Source organism: Mobula birostris, chromosome 11 (assembly GCF_030028105.1).
Source record: "Mobula birostris isolate sMobBir1 chromosome 11, sMobBir1.hap1, whole genome shotgun sequence".
Classification (NCBI taxonomy): domain Eukaryota; kingdom Metazoa; phylum Chordata; class Chondrichthyes; order Myliobatiformes; family Myliobatidae; genus Mobula; species Mobula birostris.
This window is the reverse complement of record NC_092380.1, coordinates 108,466,119-108,482,906: the sequence shown is the minus strand read 5'-3', so window position 1 is coordinate 108,482,906 and position 16,788 is coordinate 108,466,119. Positions and strand designations below refer to the sequence as shown.

Genomic DNA, 16,788 nt, shown 5'->3' with positions numbered 1-16,788 from the left:
TAAGTTTGCCTTTTTCACATTATAAAGCAATTTGAACTACATTGTATGAAAAGTGATCTATAAATAAGTTATTATTATTGTTATTTATGTTTTAAAATGTTCTAAGTTTCAGAGTGATATTTGCAGAGTTAAATTAGTCTTTGAAAAATTAAGATTCCTTGTGACATTAGTCATAATGCAATGTTTCATATTTCTTCCCCTCTGCCATCAGATTTTTGAATGGACAGAAAACCAACCCATGAACACTACCTCACTATATTTTGCTCTATTTCTGCACTACTTACTTCAATTTATTTTTCTACATATTTCTGATTGTAATGTACAGCTTTTTATGTACTGCTGCTGCAAAACAACAATTTCTCAATATATGTCAATCATATTAAACCTGATTCCGATTCTGATTCAATCGTATATGAATCAGCTTGTTATCACTGACCAGTGTGATATGTGCAAAGGAAAGATTTTATGAGTGTACCTTAAAAGGAATTTCCTCATTTTCTCATAAGGTTAATCATTTTCCGCATTAAATTGTGACGGGGGTGTTGTTTGCAAAATGTTATATCCTATTAAAATCAGCATATTGATTCCAAGGAATACTTGCACTGCCTTTCAAACTAAAATTAATAAATTAAATTAAAAATAAAATTACTAAATTAGCAGCAAAGTTCAAAGTAAATTTGTTATCAAAGTATATATATGTCATCATATACTACCCTGAAATTTATTTTCTTGTGGGCATTCACAGTTGATACAAAGACACAAAATATAATCAATGAAAAACCACATACAACAAGGTCAGGCAAATAACCAATGTGCAAAAGACTGCAAATTGTGCAAATACAAAAATAAACACAACAAAGTAATAATAATAATAAACAACAAGCATTGAAAAAATGAAGAGACCATGAAAGTAATTCCATAGTTCCTGGAATCAGTTCAATGTTGGGGTGAGTGAGATTATCCACACTGGTTCAGGAGCCTGATGGTTAAGGAGTACTACATAACATGAACTTTTTAAAACTATTCAATTGTGTTCACAACAAACACGTTTAAAAACAAAAGAAATATATCCTGCTCCGTAATACTAATCAGAAAGATATAGCTTTCAATTTCCAGTTATTGACCTTGACGGTAACGTACTTAAAAGTGTGAATATGCAATCAGAAGTAAAGTAGCACAACTAAAAACATATCACCACAGTTGGTCCATGTATTTTTTAAATCATAAAACTTGTTCACAGTTGAATTGTACATATGCTCAGTGGCCACTTTATTAAGTACTCCTATACACCTGCTTGTTAATGCAAATATCTAATCAGCCAATCATGTGGCAGCAACTCAATGCATAAATAATTGGCTGATTAGATATTTGCATTAACAAGCAGGTGTACATAATAAAGTTTCCAGTGTTTTGCTTCTGGAATCTTTTACCTTTTATGTTTTTGAATGGATCTATGAAAGGCTCTCCAGTTGAAATATAGACATCAACATTATGAGGAATATCCTTTGGCTCAAATGCTTCTTGGCCATTTGCAAGAAAAACTCTCCTCGCAGCTGAGTTCAGCTTGAGCTTTATGGTACTCTCCTCCAGCAACTGAAAATGGAAAAAACAAACCATCATAAATAAAGATTCAAGATTCAAGATAGTTTTTCATTCATCAGTAAACGAGTATAAAGGAGAAGGAAATGATTGTTACCCCAGATCCAATGCAGCTTAAATAAACACAATAAGCATAAAGAACTGATTTAAAAAAAACATAATAAATATAAGTACATAAGATCAGCTAATATACACAGACTGATTTTATGAGACGCTAGGTACGTGAGTGTCTAAGGTAATTCTGACAGGAAATGGTCAAGTAATGATGGGGGTGTTGTGGTGGGGTGGGTCAGTGGGTGGAGTTGTAGTGGGTGGTGTGGTGGGGAGGGGTGGGTTAATGGGTGGTAGGTGGTGTAGTGGGGTGGAGTGGGTTAATGAGTGGAGGGGTGCGTTAATGGGTAGAATGGTGTGTTGTGGTGTGGATGAGTGGGTTGATACGTAGAGGTGTAGTGGATGATGTGGTGTGGTGGGGAGGGTGGGTTGATGGTGTGGTGTTGTGCGTTGATGGGTGGAGGTGTAGTGGGTGGTGGCTGGTGTTGTGGGGAGGGTGGGTTGATGGGTGGAGGTGTAGTGGGTGGTCTGGTGTGCTGGGGAGGATGGGTGGCAGTGTGGTGAATGGTATGGTGTTGTGCGTCGATGGGTGAAGGTGTAGTGGGTGGTGTGGTGTGGTGGGTTGATGGGTGGTAGTGTAGTGGGTGGTGTGGTGTGGTGGGGAGGGTGGGTTGATTAGTGGAGGTGTAGTGAATGGTGTGGTGTGGTGTTGTGGGTTAATGGGTGAAGGTGTTGATATTTTTCAAGTTTGCTGGAGTACCTATTGAGCTACTTTGTCATTAGCAACAAAATGCCACTGTGTACATACATCTATTGATGCTTCTGGACACATCTTCAGTGATGTTCCTGGAATCATCGGGTGTTTCGGGTCTTTCAACATCATACAACCTCCTCCAGGTGACCCAGCCAGGGCTGATCAGACCCCAGCTTGTGTCCAGATGGCTAGCTACTTATGACTCCATGGCTCCCCTCTTTTGAGCCACAGCCATCTTGAGGCCCTCTCTGTCACATCGGTGGTACTGCGGATGGCTCTCCTCTTCCTCTCTCCCTCAATGCCCAAAATGCTGAAGGCTCTAACTAAAGAACGGGCTACGAATCCCCTACAACCATCCTCCACTGGGAGACACCTCGCTCTCCATCCAGCCTGCTGACAGTTGCTGACCAGTCCTGCGTACTTGGAGAGCTTCCTTTCAAAGGCCTCCTCCAAGCTATCTTCCCACAGGACTGTCAGCTCCAGCAGCACCACTTGCTTGGTAGACTCACACACTAGGACAATGTCTGGTCGCAGGGTGGTGGCTGCCAAATAGATTAAATCAATCACAACGAATCAGACCAATATAAACACAAGCACTCAGCAGAAACAACACTCAGTTGAGTGCTGATGATGTCACCTCGACTGGTGATGAAATGTTTGTGACCTAACCTCCAGGCTCGGCAAACAACCCTGCAAGCAATAAGTCATCCCGAGTACCAATCTTCTCTTTCTTTTCGGATTGAAATATTCATTCAAGAGAGGAAATTATATGATAGATGGGCCATTGCTGTCAACTTTCCAATTCATTAGTCAGGTAATTAGACAATGAACTAAGATAATTTTTTAAATAAATATATGTTTTCAGCGGCTTTCTACACTGCATTAGAGTGCCACAGTAGCATAGTGTTTAGCATGAAGCTATTACAGCTCAGGACATTAGGATTCCAACGATATCTGTAAGAACTTTCTTCCGGGTGCTCCAGGTTCCTCACACAGTCCAAAGATGTACCGGTCAGTAGGTTAGTTGGTCATTGTAAATTGTCCTGTGATTAGGCTAGGTTAAATTAGTGGGTTGCTGGGCAACGCAGTTCGTTGTGCCAGAAAGACCTGCTCCACGCTGTATCTCTAAATAAATCATTAAATATTGTTCAAAGGTCATGATTAGACCCCAGCTCCGGTATGCTGTCAGTTCAGTCTTGTGTGAAGCTCAGATTGTTACACATTGAAGCTATTCTTCCAGTGGAGATCTCTCCAACTACCACCATCCCCATCACCGCCAAACTTACTGGCATGTTATATCTCATAATAATACCAGCACAGCGGAAATTGTCAAGCCCAGCAGAGTATTGGACCACAAAACTGGGAACTATTATAGAACAGATAACATTACACCACAGTACAGGCCCACACATTAGAATGACACAAACCAGTAGCCTTTGGATTTTCCTGTGCCCACATAAGTCTGTGAAGCGAGTCTGACTTCAAGGTTACTATAAGCGAGGCACGTATGCATTGCGTGGTAGTGTGATGATGTTTGCAATTCATGTATTTTCATATATAACTCATAATAATTTAAACTCCAGAGGAATTTAAGATCTAAATATGAAATTATTCAATAACAGCTGGCATGTGATCTTATACAATTATAGTAGTATAAAGAATTTCTTCACAGAGCCATTACCAGATTGAAGTTAAGTACTGCAAGTTTTGCAGAAATATTGTGGGTCCCATTCTTGAAAGCTGTTACTTTTATGATGGTCTCCTGATGTTTAGAGAGTGGCTTTTGTTTGCAATCCCGGCAAGCTGTCAGCAGCCTTGAAGACAATGAAGAATGCACCTTCCTGTGTAAAGGGAAACTTATTCAGTGTGTGAAACAGGTAATAGGAAGCAAAACTGAATTATAGCAACACACAGAAACTGCTGGAGAAACTCAGCAGGTCAGGCAGCATTAGGCTGCCTGTCAACGTTTTGGGCCAAAGTCACGACTCTTGTATCAACTCCTCCCTCAGCTGCCCCTCCTTCTTCCCTTTCTTCCATGGTCCACTTTCCTGTCCTATCAGATTCCTTTTTCTTCAGTACTTTACCTTTCCACCTATCAGCTCCCAGCTTCTTACTTCATTTCCCCCCTACCCCCACCCACCCACCTTCCCCCTCACCTGGTCTCATATATCCCCTACCAGCTTGTATTCCTGCCCCTCCTACTCCTTGCCCCCCTCCCACCACCACCTTCTTATTCTAGCTTTTTCCCCTTTCCTTTCCAGTATTGATGAAGGGTCTCGGCCCATAGCATTGACTGTTTCTCTTCCATAGATGCTGCCTGACCTGCAGAGTTCATCCAGTATTTTGTGATTTTGTGTGTGTGCTACTCTGGATTTCCAGATCTGCAGAATCTCTTCTGTTAAAAATAATAGCAATTAGTGTTTTAAATATTAAGCAAATGCACGACTGTGGAAAGGAAAAAAAAGAGCAGATTGCTTCAGAGCATAAAATCAGGAGTATGTTCATCGGTAACTCAAACTCTTCCACCATTCAAGGCCAAGACTAGTTGATTCTACTATCAGTGCATCAAATATCTACTAAACGTTTAGTCACATGTGTGGATCATCCAATCTTGCCCGTCAATTTTAAACCACCAATGAAAGTGACAATCCAACTAACTCCAGCAAATTATTAATCATTGTGCTAATCCTGAAAGCAATTATTGACATTGTTTAGACTTCATATCAGTAGCCAGCAGGACAATAAGTATCTGTCACAAAAAAGTATTGCCTTCAGATGTACTTGCAACATAAGCAGAAAATACGTTTTTAATATTTCCCAGTAGAACTCCACTCCGAACTGCATGATTCCAGTAAGACCAGTAAGATTTAGGAGCAGAATTAGGCCATTGAGTCTGCTCTGCCATTTCATCATGGCTGATCCACTTTCCCTCTCAGCCCCAAATTCCTGTCATCACCCTGTATCACGCCATGCCCTGACTAATCAAGAATCTATCAATGTCTGCTTTAAATATACCTAACGACTTGGCTCCACAGCCGCCTGTGGCAATGAATTCCATAGATTCATCACTCTCTGGCTAAAGAAATTCCTTCTCATCTCCATTCTAAATACAAATGTAGACGTCCCTCTATTCTGAGGCTGTGTCCTTTGGACTTCAACTACCCGACCATAGGAAGCATCCTCCTCACATCTACTCTGTCTAGGCCGTTCAACATTCAATAGATTTCACTGAGAATCCCTCCACAATCTTTTGAATTCCCATGAGTAGAGGCCCAGAAGCATCAAACGCACCTCATATGACAAGCCTTTCGATTCCAGAATCATTTTTGTGAACCTCCTTTGAACCTTCTCCAATGTCAGCACAGCCTTTCTTCCATAAGTGGCCCAAAACTGCATACAACACTCCAAGTGAGGCCTCACCAGTGTCTTATAAAGCCTCAACATTGCACCCTTGCTTTTAAATTGTATTCCTAAATTTTCTAAATTTAAAAAAAATTAATTCCTAAATTTAAAAAAATTAAGAATCGAATCACTTTTTTAAAATTAATTCAAGGGATGCGTGCTTTCCCGAGTGAGTCAGTATTTAAAGGCCAGCCATAGCTGCCCTTGAAGATGGTGGTGAGCTTCCTTCTTGAGCAATTGCAGTCCTTGAGGTGTGAATGGAAATCTCTCACCAAAGTCCTTTTAGGGAGAGAGCTCCACGATTTTGGCCCAGTGATTTTGTACCTACATAATTGAAGTAAAATAGTTTAAAAAATAACTTCCTTCAAGTACCTTGTTGTCCTCCCTTGTACAAACCCCTAACTTTCATTGTACAGGTGCAGTAGAACACATGGATCTGGGAATACAGGTCCATAGTTCATTGAAAGTGGCTTTGTGGGTAGATAAAGTTGTAAAGAAGGCTTTTGGCACATTGGCCTTCAAAAATCAATGTATTGAGTACAGGAGATGGGATGTTATGTTGAAGTTCTATAAGATATTTGTGAGGCTTAGTTTGGGGTATTGCTTGCAGTTTTGGTCACCCATCTACAGAAAAGATGTAAACAAGGGTTGAAAGAATACAAAGAACATTTACAAGGATGTTACCAGGTCTGGGAGGACCTGAGTTATATGGAAAGACTGAATAGGTTAGGACTTTATTCCTTGGAATGTAGAAGATTGAGTGGCGATTTGATAGAGCTACACAAAATTATGAGGCGTATAGATAGGGTAATTCCACTGAGGTTGGGAGAAGATTACAACCAGAGGTCATGGGTTAAGGGTGAAAGATGAAATGTTTAAGGGGAACATGAGGGGAAGCTTCTTCACTCATGAGAGTGAGAAACAAGCCACCAGCACAAGTGGTGCATGCCAGCTCGATTTCAACATTTAAGAGAAGTTTGGGTAAGTACATGGATCATAGGGGTATGGAGGGTTATGGTCCTGCTGCAGGTCAATGGGAGTAGGCTTAATGGTTCGCCACGCACTAGATGGCCAAAGGGCCTGTTTCCGTGCTGCATGTTTCAATGACTCTATGACCCTATGTTTCACATTCAACAAGTATTTGCATTTTCCTGTTCCCAAGGTGTACACAATGAAATGCCCAGTATTTCAGCAAACCACTGAAGGCAACTTCCAGATTTCCTCCTGGCTTTCCGCTCCCCTTAATCCTCCAGTTCCCAATCGTTCTGTGGTATTACCAATGCTCCAATCACAAGCTTTGATCCTTTGTCTCCTCCCCTTCTCACACACCCTTGACCGAGTCCTTTCAGGTGATTCTTCCCTCCTCCCACCGCCCTTGAAACAGGCCTTGATTGGGCCTTTCTCTGCATGTTTCATTAAGACCACGTTTTAGAGTATAACATATTATTCTGCTACCATTTAGAAACTTTGTGAACACAGAGTGATATTTCAAATAAGGCAATAAGTAAAATCAAAGCTTGATTGATTTTTAGAGTACAATTATAAAGCCAAAATCGTCTCAATGTCTTTAAATATGATTTAAAGATCACTTAGTAACCCCTACAGGTAGATTGGCTCTTAGATCAAGTATTAATTGCTTCTTTATATCTCTTTGAATTTTGTGAAACAAGACCTCAAAAAAAGGTAACAATTTCAGTTACTAAATAATTTTAATAAAGAAAACAAGTCAATTATTTTACAAAATGCTGGAGGAACTCAGTAGGGCAGGCATTATCATTGAAAAAGAGTAAACAGTCAACATTCTGGGCCGAGACCCTTCATCAGGACTGCAAAGGAAGGTTTCTGCAGGGATTATTGTGGAGTCTAGTTATCCAAAATTTGCCTAGAATACAAGGTATAATTCACTATGCTGGGAAATGTACTGCTACAATTGAGAAAAAAACTACAAAATGCTGGAGGAACACAGCAGGTCAGGAAACATCTATAGAGGGAATAAACAGATGATGTTTCGGGCTGAGACCATTCATCGGGACATTGTAATTTTAGCAAACTATAAACGAATGTATCTGTAAACTGGAAGTCGGCACGGTAGCACAGCAGTTAACACAACACTCTACAGTACCAGTGACCGGGGTTCAGTTCCCACTGTTACCTGTAAGAAGGCTGTACACTCTCCCTGTCACTGCGTGGGTTTCCTCCAGGTGCTCCAACTTCCTCCCACAGTCCAAAGACCTACCACTTGGTAGGTTAATCGGTCATTGTAAATTGCCCGATGATTAGCCTAGGATTAAATCAGGGTCTGCTGGGTGGCGCAGCTTGGAAGGCCAGAAGGACCTATTCCACGTTGCAACTCAATAAATAAAAATAATAAAGAGCTACCGTTTGGTATGTTGATTGGTCATGGTAAATTGTCCCCTGATTAGCCTAGGGCTAAAATCAGGGGTCGCTGGGCGGTGTGGCTTGAAAGGCTGGAAAGCTCTGCTCCACAATGAATCTCAATAAAATAAAACATAGCAATAAAGGTCCAATCAAAGATTGAGCAATGCAGGGATTCTGGTGAGAGACAATGCCACTGACAAATCATCACATGGAGAGATGTTAACCACACCAGAAGGTAAGTTATTCTATAAAATAATTATCTTAATGCTAGTAATAAGTATAAAGAATGCATTACAGTTATTATTTGAGCAACAACATATAAATTTATCTGCTAAAATTTTCATATGACTATTACTGCCATAAATGTTTCAATGATAATTCATCAATATTGTATTTTGCAGAACCTTTCTTCATATAGAATTTTACTGTCCTCTTGACACACATTACATTAGTAAGTGCATTTCAAAAAGTATCAAGGTATTAAAAATTTTGGAATATTTTTAAGCAATGTGATAAAATTAAAGTTTTCCCAATATTTATGTCAAACTTAACTTTGAAACATCAGTTCTGATTCTTGGATGTAATTACCTAACTGATCCAGAGGGAGCACTCAAGCCTCTTTTGATCTTTGGAAGCCGAAGTCTGCATTTCTTTTTATGAGTTGAAATGTTGCTTTTGCAGGCTGACACCGTGTGATAGCTTTCGAATGAACTATGCATTCTCCTTCTTCTGCTCTGTGAACAAGTGTGAAATCCAACTGTAGACCGGAAAGATGGTTTTCCACTGTGCATACGGATTGCCCTCTCATATGGGGATCCACATTTTCTAAATATAAAGAGAGACAATTTTTCTTTAAGATTTCATACTTGCAAATCAAATAGAATTTTCCTTTTTTTTACTTCACTCTCAGAGTGGCAGGTATGTGTGGAAAAAGTGCAAGTGTGAAACAGGGCAGGAAAATTACATTACCAATTCCAAACTGTGTACCCCTGCTGGTACGGTTTCTCATGAGTGGTACAAAATCAAACAGATTAAACCTTTGACTACATTAAACCTCAAAAACTAAAGTTGCACACTTTGTAATGTATTATTCATAGCTGTGAAAATTTTGAATGTTCAATGGAACACTTTGAAATATCAGTTTATTTGAGGGTCTGAATCAAAGCCTTAAGGCCAACTAGAGGACCAGATTGAAGCTCGAAGGCTGATTGGAGGTATGTATTGAAGCCCAGAGTCTGAGGAAGTCTGGATAGAAGCCTGAAGGCCAACTGGAGGTCCATTGAAAGCCGAAAGGCTGATTGCAGGCCTGGAATGAAGCCTGAAACCTGATTGGAGGTCCAGGTTGAAGCCAGAAGGCTGAGTGGAGTTCCATACAAAGCTCGAAGGCCAATTAGATGTTTGGATTGAAACCTGAAGGCCAATTGGAGGTCCATGTAAAGCCTGAAGACTAGTTGGAGGAACAGATCAGAGCCCGAAGGCCAATTGGAAGTCCAGGATGAAGCTTGAAGGCTGATAGGGTGTCCAGATCAAAATCTGAAAGCCAATTGGAGGTCCATTCAAAGCCTGAGGGCCAATTGGAGGTCCAGATCAAAGCCTGAAGCCCGATCAGAGGTCCATTCAAAGCCCAAAGACCGATTGGAGGTCCACTTAAAACCTGACGGCCGACTGGATGTCTGAATCAAAGCCCAAAGGCCAAATGGAGGTCTATTCAAAGTCCAGAAGCCGACTGCTGGTCTGGATCCAAAACCCGAAAGCTCGTTGGAGGTCCGGGTTGAAGCCCCAAAGGCCGATTGGAGGTCCATTTGAAGCCCAAAAGCCGATTGGAGGTGTCAGAGCTCGATCTCTGTGAATCTACAACTTTGCTGCAAGCTGGAGGCCCAAGAAGACAGCCTGACCTGGGGTTAGAGGACTGTATATGTGCCTGGGTTGGTGGGAGGGAGGGAGGAATGGGGCATTTGTGTCTATTGTTGCTTGGGGTGTCCTCTTTTGGTGCACTTTGTGTTGGTTGTTAATGCAAATGACATCTTGCACTGTATGTTTTGATGTACATGTGATATATATCTGAAGATAAATATAATTTCAAGATACATCATTTTATGGTAGCATAAAACAATGCAACAAGTAATCACCTCCCTCTAATAATCTTCCTCCTCTCCTATCGGATTCCTTCTTCTTCAGCCCTTTACCTTTTCCACATATCACCTCCCAGTTTCTTACTTCATCCCATCTCCTCCTCATCTGGTCCCACTTTATCAACTGCCATCATATACTCCTGCCTCTCCCTCCAGCTTCTAATTCTGGCTTCTTCCCCCTTCCTTTCCAGTCCTGATGAAGGGCCTTGGCCTGAATCATCTACACCATAGATACTGCCTAACCTGATGAGCTCCTCCAGCACCTTCTATCTGTCCCTTGTGTCTCAGCAAACCTGTCTTATGACTTTAATGCTCTTTGCTGCAGCTGAGTGTTATATTTCAGCTGAATTAACTCCATAATTACAGTTATTGTGCAAGAACAACATGGCCTACACTTTCAAAAGTCATTGTTTGATTGACATCCTGAGGACATATCAGTCAATAGGTAAATGCAAGCTCTTTATGTTAAATGGTTATATGGAATTTTCATCTTGTATTCAACCTATTTTTCACAGATCCACAAAACAATCTCTTTGTCAGAAAGATCAGATGAGTAATGTTTAGAGTTATTAAACAAGCCTGAGGAAAATGTCACATCAGAATCAGGTTTAATATCACCAGCATGTGTCGCGAAATTTATTAACTTTGCAGCAGCAGTGTCATACAATACATGATAACATAGAAAAAAACTGTAAATTACACTATATACTTTGAATTGAATACACTTAAGCTGTTTATTTCATTATCTCACTGGTTTTAGTTTGTTTTAAAGTAATCGCTACACCCACACCCCTAATGATATATAAATCTAAGTAAATTAGATAAACTGCTAGAGTAGTCCAATTGTGAACAGTGCGAAACAATTAGAATTTACAGCTACTAGAAATTTATTGTTACTAGCCATGATCGAATGGATGAGTCAAGTAACCTAATTCTGCTCCTATGTCTTATGTCTGAAGCAACACACACTAAATGTTAAGGGAACTCAGCAGGGCAGGCAGCATCTATGGAAATGGAAATGAATAAACAATCGATGTTTCGGGACGAGACCCTTCACCAAGACTGATGCCAGAAACATTGATTATTTATTCATTTCTATAGATGCTGCCTAATCTGCTGACTTCTTCCAGCACTTGGTGTGTGTTGTTTTAGATTTCCAGCATCTACAGATTTTCACATGTTTAGGACTTCGGTCTGATGCCTTCTGGAAATCTTTGTTGAAGACTTAAAATAACAAGTATAATTGATTCAGATTGATTTATTTATTATATCTACATTGAAGTATACAGTGAAATGTGTTGTTTGCATGAAAAGTCAGTACATTGAGGATATGCTGGGGGCAAATCACAAATGTCACCACACATTCCAGCAACAATAGCAACAACAATACAACAAAAAAAACAAAACAACTGCAAATAACTCCCCTTCCCTTCCCACCCTCCCAACCATCCACCCACCCACTCACATACACACACAGACAGGCCTGCAATCCCAGAAAAAGCTGCCTCTGGGCCTCTGACTTCCAGTTCTTGGCCCCAAACTCTCAAATTTACAGACATCAAGAACAGTTGAAAAGTTGATCCCAAAGTCTTCCTCCAATTAAAACAAAAGACTGACTGTGCTCCAGAAGCTCACTGGATAAAGAAAACCCTTTTACACAGAAAAGAAATATAGATAGGTTCTATATAGAAAAGGTCTAGAAATTTGGATGCACAAAACTGATTCTTTTAAAAACTATATACATATATACAGAAAGTTGCCAAAAAAGCACCAGTAACATCATAAAGGATTCCACCCACCCTGCACATGGACTGTTTGTCCCACTCCCTTCAGATGGAAGGCAATGTAGCATCCACGCCTGGGCCACCAGTCACAAAAACAGTTACTTCCCCAAACTCAACACCCCCACCCACCAACCCACCCCTCCACACCCCCAATAACCACTACTTTATCACTTCCTGTAAGAGTCACCTTATGTGCAGACACCCCTGTGCCTAGCATCACTGTAGGGACATACAATCAATCTATGTAAAAAAACTACCGTATGTATTTATATTTACTGTGCTTTTATATTATCATTGTGTTCTTTATTTTATTGTGTTTTTTGTGCTGCATCGGATCCAGAGTAACAATTATTTTGTTCTCCTTTACACTTGTGTACAGGAAAGGACATTAAACAATGTTGAATCTTGACCATTTTTATCCACTGTGGAACTTAAGTGTTTTCAAGACCATAGCACACCACTCTAGAAATCTGACAGAGAAATTAAAATGATGAAACTCATTTGTGTGGATAAAGCAGTTCATGTATCAGACACACCTGGCTTTGGGAACTGTATTCAGGTGAATCTTTTGCCATTTATTTACTTGGATTTTATTTTTATTTATTTAGAGATACTGCACAATAAAAGGCCCTTCCGGCCCAACACCCAGTTACACCATGCGACTAATTAACCTACTAACCCGCACACCTTTGGAATGTGGAGGAAACTGGAGCACCCGGAGGAATCCCACCTGGTCACGGAATTTATGCCATTAAGCAAGGGGTCCTTGCAGCCCAGGTTGGGAATCCCTTTTATAAGGCGTATTGAAAACATATGCTGTGGCACGGTAGTGTAGCGGTTAGCCTAACGCTATTACAGTACTGCAGACTTGGGTTGAATTCCTGCCGCTCTCTGTAAGGAGCTTGTATGTTCTCCCCATGACCATGTGGGTTTCCTCATGGTGCCCTGGTTTCCTCTCACAGTCCAAAGACATGCAGTTTAGTAAGTTAATTAGTTACATGGATGTCACTGCATGGTTGGTCCACAAGGGCCTGTTACTGTGCTGTAAATAAGTTTTTTTTCACTCAGACTGCCAAGAGTCATTAGGAACCATTTTTACAACAGAATTTAAAATTCTACTTGTCTCAGGACTCCAGGGATTCTCATAATCTAATTTTACAGGTTTCCGTGGTGCTTTTTTAGTTCACACTTAAGACTGTCTTCACATTGTATCCTGTTATTTTTTAAATGTTTTACTTAAATGAAAATGATAAATAAATAATAGTATATCCCAACAATACTGATGCAAAAGGGGCAAAAAGAATTAACTTTTTCTTATTTTGACAATGTGATTTTTAAATTATAGAGATATAAAGAGGGACAGTGTTTTCTTACATACTGAAAGTCTTCAGTAAATTGGCATTAGGTTAGAATACATATCACAAAGAAGACCACAGAGATAATCCATGGCTTTGACAAAGCTGGCTGGGAAGAGTAGGAAATGTCTTTCAACAGCAGTAGAACAGTGCATCATTTTAAAATGTGGGACAATCTAATCACTTACCACATTCTAAGACACAAATCCCCATGAGGCCAACAGTCCCATTCAAGAGTGGAAAATGCTGCTACTCAGACAAGCTTTGGTTCAATGGGAACTATGCAGTCCTGCGCTATCACACAGTTTATAAGAACTGAATTTACCAGAAGGATAATGACAGTTGGCAGGGTTTTAGACTTGCAGCGGCTTGTTGCCAAAGTATTACATGCATGTCAAATAGTCTCTTTTTCTTCCAACACAACAACTATTTGTGAGAATTCACATGGGCAGGCATTGCTTGTATATACAATCTACCACAACCAGACAAAAAAACTTCTAATCCATTACCATGTGTTAGTATTCTTGACTTTCTAACTGACACAATGCTGTTGTGTGGTTCCGCTAAATCCCATTTAACTTTCAGGTTTACCTTGCCTTCTTGGTCTAATCTGCGCTGTGGAAATGTCACACTACACAATGCCTTTAACACTGACCTCAACCTATGGACTTCCTTTCAAGGGCTCAACAAATCATGTTCTCAATATTATTTATTTATGTGTTTCTTTTTTTCTTTATTTATTGATCTATTCATTTATCTATTAATTGTTAATTAATGTATCTATCCACTTATTTACCTATTTATTATTTATGTGTGTGTTCGCTTATCATCTTTTTTTTGTAATTACATAGTTATCTCTTACGTACATTGGCTGTTTGTCTTTCCTCGTTTGTGTTTCTTTTTTTTTCATTGATTCTATCATTTTTATTTGTATCCACTGTAAATGTCCACAAGAAAATGAATCTCAGGGTTGTATATTGTGGCATATATGTACTTTAATAATAAATTTACTTTGAACTTTGATTTTTGAACTTGCAACTCCATGGTTACGGTTCATCGGCCTTATTTGGTAGACTCCGTTCCTTGAAAAATACGCTATTAAACCCTGTCAAAATCCTGCCTATTTCCTGTCTTGTTTCCTTTGTACTTCAAGCTTATTTATTTCCTGTTTTGATACATATTCATACTTTGATTATAAATTTATTTTGAATTTTGAGTTTTTAACTTTGACCATGACAGCATTGTGCAGTGTATTCCATAAGTCTGTAAACACAATCACACAGGTACTTTAAGAAAGGGTGTAGGTCAAAAACTAACAGCAAAAAAATATAGTGTTAAATTGGTGGGGGGTGGGGGAGGATTTATCAATTAAAGCAAGTACAAAATTTATAAATGTTATAATTAATCTTACCTGGAATATTCTTCATGAAAATATAGTCTGCCATTTTAAAATATTATTATATTTTAAGACCAAAAGACATAGAATCAGAATTAGGCCATTTGGCCCATCGAGTCTGCTCTGTAATTCCATCATGGTTGATTTATTATCTCCCTCAACCCCGTTCTCCTGCCTTCTCCCCAACCTTTGACACCCTTACTAATCAAGAACCTGTCAACCATTACTTTAAATATACTCCATGAATTGGCCTCCACAGCCATCTGTGGCAATGAATTCCACAGATTCACCACCCTCTGGCTAAAGAAGTTCCTCCTCATCTCTCTTCTAAAGGGATATTCTTGTGTTCTGAGGCTGTGACCTCTGGTCCTAGACTCTCCCACCATAGAGAACATCCTCTCCACATCAACTCTATCCAGGCCTTTCAATATTCTACTCCTATGTCATATAGTCTTATTTTCCTGTGAATGCCCACAAAAAAATGGATCCCAATGTAGTTGATGGTGACATTTGCGTACTTTGATAATAAATTTACTTAGACATTTGAACAAACAGCCTAAAAGAGATGCACCCACTTTCTCTGTATACTTCTGCATGTCCTCACTGTACCTCTCTGATACTGGGTAGGGTCATAGAGTCATAGAAAAGTACAGCAGCGAAGAAGACCCTTCGGCCCATTTAGTCTGTGCTGAACCATTTAAACTACCTACTCCCATCGACTACTGATTACTACTGACAGATCATTGAAAACATTAAACAAATTGCACATCTAAGTTCCAAAGGGGTGAGTTCAAGGTAATGATTTGAAACCTAAGTCAAAGCCTGCTCAGATAAAAGGGTTCTAGTCACACTGGACAAAGACTGCCTGTGGATAATACAGACTCTAAACAATTTTACAATGAATTACCAGGATTTAGCATTCCAAAGCACAGATGTGTTGACAATTAGACCATCGCTCCTAGTATGGCTTGTTGGTAGTATGAAATTCACATATTTGAGCATTGTTTAGAATTGGAATACAATTTTGCTGCCACCCAACTAGCCTCCATATCCAGCATTACATTCTCCATAACTTCTGCAATCTACAATGGGATCCCACCACGTATATCTTCCCCCCCCCCCGCCTCCCCCAGTCTCCACTTTCCACAGGCTTCCTTGAAGCTGATCTCCCTCTCTGCAAGCGAGGCAAGTGCAGCACCTGTCCCTTCTCCTCCTCCCTCACCACCCCAGGGCCACAAGCGGTCCTTCCCGACGAGGCAGCACTTCAGCTGCAAGCCTGTGAGGGTCATCTATTGTATTCGGTGTTCCCGGTATGGCCTCCTCTACACCAGTGAGACGCAACTTAGATCGGGAGACAGCCTCGTCAAGAACCTTCACTCCATCTGCCTCAAAAGCAGGATTTCCCAGTGGCCACCCATTTTAATCTGACTTCCCAGTTCCATTCTGACATGTTGGACATGACTTTCTCTACTGCCACAATGAGGCCATACTTAGGCTGGAGCAGCAACACCTTATATTCTGTATAGGTAGCCTCCAACCTGACTGCATGAATATCGATTTCTCTAACTTCTGATAATTTCTCATCTCCTCCTTCTCCCTTTCTCTATTCCCCATTCTAATTCCTCTCTCACTTGCCTGCCTATCACCTCCTTCTGCTGTCCCTGCTCCTTCCCTTTCTTCCATGGTCCATTCGCCTCTCCTTCTTCTTCAGCCATTCATCTTTTCACCTATCACCTCCCAGCTTCTTACTTCAACCGCCCGTACCCCACCCATCCATCCTCTTGGTCTCACATTTCACCTACCAGCTTGTACTCCTCACCCACACCTGGAATTACCAGGATTTAGCATTCCAAAGCACAGATGTGTTGACAATCACACACACCTTCTTATTCTGGCTTCCTCCCCCTTCCTTTCCAATCCTGAAGAAGGGTACCAG

At 40.3% G+C, this 16,788-nt stretch overlaps 1 protein-coding gene across 5 annotated transcripts in view; it reads right to left on the bottom strand.

Moving 5' to 3' along the window:
- LOC140205303 (doublecortin domain-containing protein 1-like) overlaps positions 1-16,788 on the bottom strand; it is a 566,682-nt gene that overhangs the window by 499,282 nt on the left and 50,612 nt on the right. For 4 of the 5 annotated variants that reach the window (XR_011887817.1, XM_072272825.1, XM_072272827.1 and 1 more), the window contains exons 3-5: positions 8,774-9,010; positions 4,086-4,245; positions 1,431-1,593 (exon numbers count right to left, since the gene is read on the bottom strand). Coding sequence is in view for 4 of the 5 variants with exons in the window: in XM_072272825.1 (XP_072128926.1) it covers positions 1,431-1,593; positions 4,086-4,245; positions 8,774-9,010 (560 nt within the window). In the remaining variant the exon portion in view is untranslated. The remainder of the gene's footprint in view (positions 1-1,430; positions 1,594-4,085; positions 4,246-8,773; positions 9,011-16,788) is intronic. The other variant, XM_072272826.1, reaches the window with a different exon arrangement.